This window comes from Sinocyclocheilus anshuiensis, unplaced genomic scaffold (genome assembly GCF_001515605.1).
Source record: "Sinocyclocheilus anshuiensis isolate Anshui unplaced genomic scaffold, SAMN03320099.WGS_v1.1 scaffold1301, whole genome shotgun sequence".
Classification (NCBI taxonomy): domain Eukaryota; kingdom Metazoa; phylum Chordata; class Actinopteri; order Cypriniformes; family Cyprinidae; genus Sinocyclocheilus; species Sinocyclocheilus anshuiensis.
In genome coordinates, this window is record NW_015551135.1 from 84066 (window position 1) to 93653 (window position 9588).

The 9588-nt window shown below is 38.0% G+C and overlaps 1 protein-coding gene and 1 long non-coding RNA gene across 2 annotated transcripts in view; one reads left to right on the plus strand and one right to left on the minus strand.

The window, feature by feature from the left end:
* Positions 1 to 255: 255 nt before the first annotated feature.
* Positions 256 to 9588, minus strand: part of LOC107663218 (uncharacterized) — a 50905-nt gene continuing 41572 nt past the window's right edge. Inside the window, exons 15-16 of the mRNA XM_016453392.1 lie at positions 5252 to 5366; positions 256 to 2172 (exon numbers count right to left, since the gene is read on the minus strand). Of these exons, the coding sequence (XP_016308878.1) occupies positions 344 to 2172; positions 5252 to 5366 (1944 nt within the window). The 3' untranslated portion in view covers positions 256 to 343. The remainder of the gene's footprint in view (positions 2173 to 5251; positions 5367 to 9588) is intronic.
* LOC107663219 (uncharacterized) overlaps positions 7048 to 9588 on the plus strand; it is an 8554-nt gene continuing 6013 nt past the window's right edge. Inside the window, exon 1 of the long non-coding RNA XR_001631304.1 lies at positions 7048 to 7079. This is a non-coding gene — a long non-coding RNA (uncharacterized LOC107663219). The remainder of the gene's footprint in view (positions 7080 to 9588) is intronic.

A 9588-nucleotide genomic window follows, 5' to 3' on the forward strand; every position in this document is an offset into this window, starting at 1 on the left:
GTATTTTACACTTTCTATGCCCAGAGATTTTTCTTCTTCCATTACAAGCATGGACTAAAACCCAACAATATGTGTTCTCCATTCACACAACTGCATAACTCCCTTCTGTGTGTCTCTGCAGAAGCCTTTGAAAATACACACCCTGCAGTGAAATCCCTGTGGAAATGTATTTTCATTTTATGCCTGTAGCCTCTACACCATGCCCCTGCTCTCTTGCATACAAACTGCAGACTCTATACCCAAGCTTTTTCTTACAAAAAAAAAAAAAAAACGCATTGAAATTACATATGTTGCATACCTCACCTCACCTCACCACCATGTAGTATTACATCACCAAATTTAGTTATGGTAATGGCTTGTTCTGTGCTGTCCCTCTATTGCCAGGCAGCTTGATACAGATTGTGTGGCGAAAAGTTCCTGAGGATTTGTTAGCAGGTTTCGGATTGGCCACGCTCTGATTAGCACTGCTATGAAAGACTTTTATACTTGGGTTAACACTATAACCACTGCTAATGCTAACAGCAGGGTTAGCGGTTTCAGTAGTACAGCCAGGATGGTGCAGGTCATCAACAGTGCTCATGCTATGACTAACAGATTTGACGCTCTGAACGGTAGGACTTTTCTGTGCTGTTGCTACGTCGTTGCTCATATCAGTTGCAACAATGCTAACATTAGCTTTAGCACTCAAGCCTGCGTCTTTCACATCCACATCATTAAGAGAAGTACAATGTGTCCTCACCTGGACTGGTGTTTGCTGCGGAGGTGTAGTAAGTAATACTAACGGAATATTATGACCATAAAACAATGTCTGGGGGATTTGTACCTGAACAGATTCTCGCACTTTTCCCTCAACTTTCTGCTCTGTTTCCACCAGGATGTTTTGGGTTTGATCCGTGACCTTTGAATGTTTTAGCATCACTCTTCCTGCAGAAGGAAAGACTGTGATTTTCATTCTGCTCACTTTCTGCCCACCTGAGGCATGAATGTTTGAGTGAGCATTTGGATGCTCCAGCTGCAGCTGACTTACAGAGTTTTCTCCTTTGCTACTGGATTGTTTTTGTGTCATTGTGGGTGTGTTTGTGAGCATTTGTGTGACCTGGGATTCCTGTATCACACTGTCAATCAGATTTGCCTTTGGGACTGTCCATATACTGCATGGATTCAGTGAGATTGCTTGTGAATTCATGTCAGAATTGGGCTCTATCTGACATGCGGTGGAGGAATGTAATGGATTCACACTAAACTCCACGCTGCACACAGTCCCAGCAAGACAGTCTGACGCACATGGTCTTGTTGCACCTTTAACCTCATGAATATCACTGAAGGACTCACAGCTTATGGCATCCTCGTTTACTGCTCTTTCTCCATCACAGTCACGAAAAGATACTTTAAATTCATTCTCTTTCTCATTTTCCATCTCTTGAACTCTTTCTCCCCAAATGTTCTCTTCCTCTTCGTTAGTGAAAGTACTTGTACCCTGCTTTCTGGACATTTCAGGTGTGAGAGGCTGCAGTCTCGCAGTAGCTCCAAACAGAAAGGGCCGGGGCTGTGTATCTTGAGGGTTGGGAATTGGATCAGCAGAGCTGAGAGACAACATACTATCCAGTGAGCTGAGGGAAGAAGTGGTAGTAGATGACAGACTTGACATGCTGGCCAATCTCTGCGCAGGATGACGAAAGCGGGTGGGGATTTGCGGTGACTTCCAAAAAGTGTAACGCCGTCTTCTTGTACCCATTCCAGAATTGTGTGATTGTTGTTCTGGCCTTAACCCCAAGGAACTGCGTGACTGCTCATTTCTGCTGTCTGTTACAGCTGCATCATAGCTGGATTGGCGGATAACAGGGCTATGATTTGGTGCTGGCGTTTGGGGTGTGGAAAAATACATGGTAGGCTCAGAGAGGCAACGATTGCGTGATTGGCTGAGTTCCCCAACCCCCAGCATGCTGACAGAAGCACTGGAACATGATGAAATGGAATCCAGTGTTCCACAGCTGTAGGTGACTTCTGTCGACTGCATATCAATATGAAAGGGCTGGGGTCTCCTCTTTTCTTTCAGAGAAAGTGCAGCCAGAGGGAGGAAAAGAGGATGAACTTCAGGCAATAGTTGGGAAGAAACGGTGAAGTCTTGATCTGTGTCCTCTGAAGAGGAGTGCTGAAGAAGATACAAACCATCTAGAGAAGAGAAGAGTTTTGAGATGTTTAACAAAACTTAATGGCTAACACTGAAGAGATATGAAAACGTATTTCATTTGGTTAAAAATAAATGCTTATAAAATAAGTGCAATCTTAATTTCAGCCACTGTGGAAAGTGTGCATAAAAACATAAATCTATCTATATATCTATAAATCTATCTTATATATATAAAAATTTTGACCACAACTGTATGTATGTGTATGTATATATATATATATATATATATATATATATATACAGTATATATATATACACACACACACACATAAAAATTGTACATACACTTTGCAGTATCTGCAAAATGTTAATTATTTTACCAAAACAAGAGGCATCATACAAAATGCATGTTATTTTTTTATTTAGTATTGACCTGAATAAGATATTTCATATAAAAGACGTTTACATATAGTCCACAAGAGAAACTAATACTTGAATTTTTAAAAAATGACCCCGTTCAAAAGTTTACATACACTTGATTCTTAATACTGTGATGTTACTTGGATGATCCACAGATGTTTTGTTTCTTGTTTTGTGATAGTTGTTCATGAGTCCCTTGTTTGTCCTGAACAGTTAAACTGACATGCTGTTCTTCAGAAAAATCCTTCAGGTCTCACAAATTCTTTGGTATTCCAGCATCTTTTGCATATTTGAACCCTTTCCAAGAAAAGCTTTGAAAAACTTTTGAAAAAAGTATCGCAGTTTCCAAAAAAATCTTTGGCAGCACAACTGTTGCCAGCATTGATAATTCTAATAATAAATCAGCATATTACAATGATTTCTTAAGGATCATGTGACACTTTATACTGGAGTAAAGGCTGATGGAAATTAAGCTTTGCATCACAGAAATAAATTATATTTTAAAAGGATATTAAAATATAGAAACCATTATCTTATATTGTAATAACATTTAGCAAGATTACTGTTTTTTTCTGTATTTTTGATCAAATAAATGCAGCCTTGATGAGCAGAAGAGACTTCTTTAAAAAACATTACAAGTCTTACTGATCCCAAACTTTTGACCAGTAGTGTATATATATATATATACACACACACACACACAGACAGAGCACAAAAATTGGGATAGTTATGACAGTAATGAACAGAGTGACAGTTTCAATGACATTATCTCACATACATGTATTGCCTCGTACATGCGCTCATTGAGTCACCTCTACTGTAGTTTAAACATCTAGTTAGCTTTTGGAGCAATAATCAGCTGGCTGCCAAAACCACAAATACAATATTCAATATTATCCTTGGACCCTGCTAAAGTGAGTAAATAAGAACCCAATGACCATTTATAACAGTGGATCAGAGATTCCTGCAGAGACTAGATATCCTGGCATAAGGCTGGCAACCTGGCAACAGTGCATGAACCAAGCTTCCATGGTATGGTTTAATACAAAGGCAAAGAGTGTGTCAGCCTGTCTGGAAATTGCCAAATGGCACTTAAATGATTCTGAGAGCATGAGGTTCTATGAGATTAAAATTGATAACTATTATGGCAAACGCTGCATTTTCTCCTGGTCAGTTTTCCAGGGATACTCTGGGGATTACTTTTAGCATCAGTGATTGGTGAGCAGGTCTGAATTGAAGAAAAGAGAGAAATCCTAGAAGAATACAGATTCCTCAGGCCAAACGTTTAGCTTTCATCCTAAACGTGACAAAAATGCCAAAATCATACTAGAATGACTCTGAAAGAAATGATTGAATTTATGAGTGTCCCACAGCACAGACAAGAAATCCAGTGAAAATCTCTGATTTGATCAGAAAACCACTGGGTATGTTGCATGTATACAGTGAAAATCATGCATATTTTCTGTATGCATACCCTGATGATCAACTACATTAGCTGAATGTGCATATTTGCGGTATTTAATAGAGCTCACTGCAGGGCTATGCAGTCCCATAATGTAAAGACTCTTGACCTTCCATTTAATTAAAAATGAACAAGAAGCAATCTTACATCTCACTCTCAGACCTACGGGGAGAGTTCACCCAACACAAAAGAAGATATTTAGAGATTAATATTATTATTTTTATTTATAATTTTTTCATTTGTCCAAACAAATGAAACTCAGTGGCATCAAAGGTAGTTTTCGACCCCTTTGATTTTTATTGTGTGGGCATAAACAGTCCTTCACAGTAGGTTCTTCTTCAAAAGTTTGTAATGACACAAGGGTGAGTAAATGATGAAAGCGTTTTAATATTTTTGGTGAACTAGTCACTTTAAAATGCCAAAAGTATGCTCAACTACACTACACATCTGAATAAATGCCTGGTAATAATGCACTTCCCCATCATTTGATCATCATTTGATGAATTAATGCTGCCATGATTAAACAAAATCATGTATACCCATGTATTATTTAATTAAATTCTATTTAATGCAACATTAATTGCTCTAAGTAAACAGAACTATTTTTGGCACACCTGTTTAATGAATTCTCCCAATAGTGCAATAGATACTGTACATGTGCAATAGGCTGTATATTGGTATTCTGTTGGCTTATTGGCATTTCAGTTAAGCCTGAGAACTTAAGAGGATCTTAAGAGAGTAAGGGCTGAAATGTAGATGAGCAAAGCTGGCATACTGAAACTCTATAACAGGGGTCTCCAAACTTGGTTCTGGAGGGCCGGTATCGTGCAGAGTTTAGCTCCAACTTGCCTCAACACACCAAATTTCTAGTATGCCTATAGTAAGACCTTTATTAGCTGGTTCAGGTGTGTTTAATTAGGGTTGGAGTAAAACTCTGCAGGACACTGGCCCTCCAGGACCAAGTTTGGAGACCCCTGCTCTACAAGAATACTCAAAACTGTAATAACTGCAAAGGCAGTTCTAAAAAAAGAGTCTTACGAGCATCTAAAATTTATTACTTTGAATAAATTTACCGCTAACTCAAATTCTAAAACACCCACATACACCAGCAGTGTATGTGTGTGTGGGAGTACTGTGAAATTGCACTGTCAAAAAGGCTAATTGTTTTCTGTAAAGTACCTCAATAAGCATCTACATCTCAGTGAAATGAGGTCCAAAGGGCAAAACTTTACAATTACCTGCGTAGTCACTTGTTTCCTGCCCTGAATTAATTTGCCTGGTGAACAGACTCTCCAGATCATCTCCAAATATGGCAGGCGTGTTTTCAATCAGGTACTGGATGAGTGCGGCGACCTGAACGACAGATAGAAAAACATGAAACATCATCAATATGAAAAACAGCCACAGCTGGCCCGCAAACGTAAACGCTGACTGTAGCAGCATATATATCAGAGACTGAAGCACTGTACCAGCTCATAAAGTTTACTTGTTAAATGTTTTAAAAAGATTCATGTGTCGGAGCATGTCAGTGTGTATGAGGTGGACATATTGTGTATGCTAGATGACTGCCACCTTGTTTCTGTCCAAGTTCTAGAGTGTTTAGACATTAGTTTAGAGTTTTCATAGCACTGCTGTATGTGACGCCAAAGTGTGTGTGCGTCTGGCATGTGCATAGAGATCCTCACTTCTCTCAATGAAAAAAATCCAATGAATCTTTTACTCCTTGAACATTTCAGATACAAACAAGCCCAAAGGAATGGAAAATTAAAAAGCATACAGAGGGCATGGAATGCTCTATAGCATTTCCAATGGAAAAACAGCATTTTGAAGACACCATAGGGTTTTGTGGCTGGCAGCAGATGAGTAACTATCCACTGCTTGACTCATGCTGTTTTTTTCAGAAAGCAAATGCAAAAGGCATCATGCCACGTAGTCCTGGACATGGTGAACTATTCTAACCACATTAACAATTAGGTGTTCACTCAAATTGCCTGCTCTCATTCACCACACATTTGTCTGTCCACTAATTGGTTGGATTAATTGGGTTCGGACACAGCGTGAGAATGCGCTGCATAAATGAACTGCCATCTTTGGATGTTGAGAAACAAAAGCATCTGCACAGTGACACACATCCAACTGCTAATTATAGATCCATCCATGATTCATCTCTCGCTTCATGTTCTTTTAAAGTCCCCAGGAAATCAACAATTCTTACTTCTGTATGGAACACTGCAGTGTTTATTCCAAATGATTTATCTGTGCACATCATTATTTTCTCAAAAAATTTAAAACATTACCTTCCCATCCCACTTCGCAATGGCATCTCTTCTCTGATCATGTCTACACCGGTGCGAGAGCAGGACAATAATCCATCCCTTCTGTCAATCACATGAGATCGCAGCAATAAGCAAATGGCAATGACCCAACAATCCAATCGATTCCCGATGGACAAAATCAAGTCCTTTCCCACATTCTTTCCATTTCACAAGTGATCACAATTTCCGTTTCATGCTGACTTTAATTATTTCATGTAAATTTTCTATATTTTACTACTCCAGCCCTCATTGAAATTCTGTATGTAGTTGTTAAGCTTCCAAACTATTAGCTGTGGTTATTGTGTGCATAAAAGTTTACATGACTTGACCTTATAGCAATTAATCCCTGTGTCCAAGCATGTAAATCTTGTCAAATAGTAGATACAATAAGAGTTCAAATAGCTAATAAAAACATCACAATAACCCACAAGTAATCCACACGACTCCAGTCCATCCATTAATGTCTTATGAAGTGAAACCTAATAGTCATCTACTCTGAAAAATATTCACAGATCAAGGACTGTTTAAAAACAAAAAGTTCAAAACAGTTTTAAGCAAATATATCGGATTTTGATGTGAAAGAACAACAGGGGATGAACTTTTTCACTGGAGGAATTGGTACTATGAATTAGGGACTCGTATTTTGAAGGGTTAAAGTCGCCTTGATGGATTTTCTTAATAATAATGTTTAACAATAATCAGCTGTTTGGATTCTCATTCTTATGGCAACCATTCACTTCAGGATCTAATGGTGAGCAAGTGATATGATGTTAAATTTCTCCAAGTCTGTTCCAATGAAGAAACAAACTAATCTGCATCTTGGTTGGCCTGAGGGCAAGTCAATTTTCAGTAAATTTGTATTTTTGTGTGAACTATTCCATTGTAAAAGTTAAAGGTTCCAAGAAGAAAGTTTCTTGAAGAAAGTTTCTGCCTATAGCTCTTACACTTTCATGGTGGTAATGTGGTATGTTATTTACCAAACAACACAAAGGGTTAAGTAAGTTCGGAAATATATTACACCTGCAAACCTCAACCTAAAGATTGCAATTCATCAGAAGTCAAGAAGTCAGTTCTTCATCAATTTCATTACATCTTGTGAAAGTATGGAAATTCAGCCCACGTTTCTTTCTTGTGACAGTTCTAATCCATAAACTTCCACAACTTCTCATGTAATACCAATGGAGGTTATAATATTTACAGATGCACTTTACATACAGTACTTGTCAGAGTGAAATGCAGAGATTTGATCACAGATGCTACTTCTCAGACAGGCTTGAGATCTAATGAATAATGTTAATGAAATTGCACAAATAATATCAGTCAGAGTACTGGACTCGTATCAGTTTACGTATAAGTATCAGTCATATTCCAGTAAATAAGTTGCTATGGAGACCATGTCTAATAATTGTCATCTTTAGATAACCAGGCAATACACTGTGCTATGCTTTTATACACAAGGAGGAATTTCATTCACATGCCCGCATGGACCTTAAATTATCGAAATTCCTCTCCAATTACGCACCTCTGATGTCAATCATCTCAGGCTCAGCTGTGACAAAGCTGAGCTCTGCTTCCTCCCAATCTCATTTTCAATCTCTCAAAATCACACAGCGATAACCACCTCAGGTCTTTTCATTGGCTTCCTATATGATAGACTCTGGTTGCAGACTGCTGTGTTACCAGTGTCCTACAAGCCATGATAAAACACTGCCAGCAGCTGCCGCCAGCTGTGCATGGTTGAAATGTTTATCCTCTCCCTAAATGAAAAGCTTTTATGTCTAGATCAAGAAACTTCTCCATCCCTGTCAGCCAGTCACAGCTGATTTTCTCTTTCAATAAATATCACAGGCCAAAAAAAATTACCATCCAAAAATACTTCAGTAAGCTTTGATTTAAAAAAAAAAAAACACCCCTAAATTTGAACCTACTAACCAAACCTGACCAATAAAAAGTTCAAATTATGATCAAATTATGCCCTTGGTGGTACTAAAGTTCTCAGTATCTGTCTTTCACTAACTGCTAATACACTGCCAACTAGATGTATTTTTTATGGTAAATAAACTATAAAAACAAACTCTATATAATTTCAGGGCTCAGCAAAAGATTTGTTTGTTTGTTTGTTTGTTTGTTTGCTAGCTAGCTAGTAGTTGATCTACTAGATTAAATAACAGTAACTTTTACTAATAGTTTATTAAAAAAAAAGATAATTTAAGCAACATTTTTCTAATTGTCAAAAAATGTTTTAAAAGCGTTCATTGTAATAAACAATTAATCAAAAACAATCTATTAATATATAGCTGCACTGTAAACCCGAATAAGTTGAGAAATGTCTACAATTTTAGGCAAACAGAACTATTATTTTTTAAGTGTTGTACTCATGTACGCAAATTATTTTTAACGTGAACTTCTAAGTAACCTAACTCATACATTTTGACATTTTGGTCTTCCAAAAGAGGACACGACTAGAAATCAGTGGTTAATTTGTATTTACAACACTGTTCCAGAACACTTCAAACCAAATATTCAGATGTGTGCAACACATTTTACGGAGGACGAGGACTGTTTCCTGGGAGAGTAGCCTACAATGCCGGTGTTCCGGTAAATTCAGTTCCCCTGTTTCCCCTTCGGCGCGCATGCTGACCCTATACAGTCTATGATGCTGACAAATAATGCTGACTCACAGCCTGTAAGTACGTTTTCATATTTAAAGGATTTGCCACTGACGATTCAAACGCGAGTTTTGAGCAGTGTAGAGTAGCGCTTGTTGTTTGTCATTTCTCCGTCACAAATGCAGACATGGTTTTATGTTTACGCAGCGCGATGCAACGCACCGCGTAAAAAGACAGTATAAGTCATTATAATCAGTAATTATGTCCCCACTGGATGCAACAAATGCCTCGTTTATAATGAGTTTTATTGGTTTTGTCTCGTCGCGCCGGGACACACGGAAACACAGTATGGTAAAACAAAATATTTTTTGTTTTCTTTGTGTACAAAAAGTATTCTCGTCACTTCATAACGTTACGGTTGAACCACTGATGGCAGATGGAATATTCTGACGATGTCTTTCATACTTTTCTGGACCTTGACATTGTAATTTACTAGGCAGTCAATGGGACAATCAGAAGCCTCCCGGTTTTCATTCAAAATATCTTAAATTGTGTTCCGAAGATGAACGAAGCTTTTGCGGGTTTGGAACGACATGGGGGTAAGTGATTAATGACAAAATTTTCATTTTGGGGTGGAGTAACCCTTTAAGA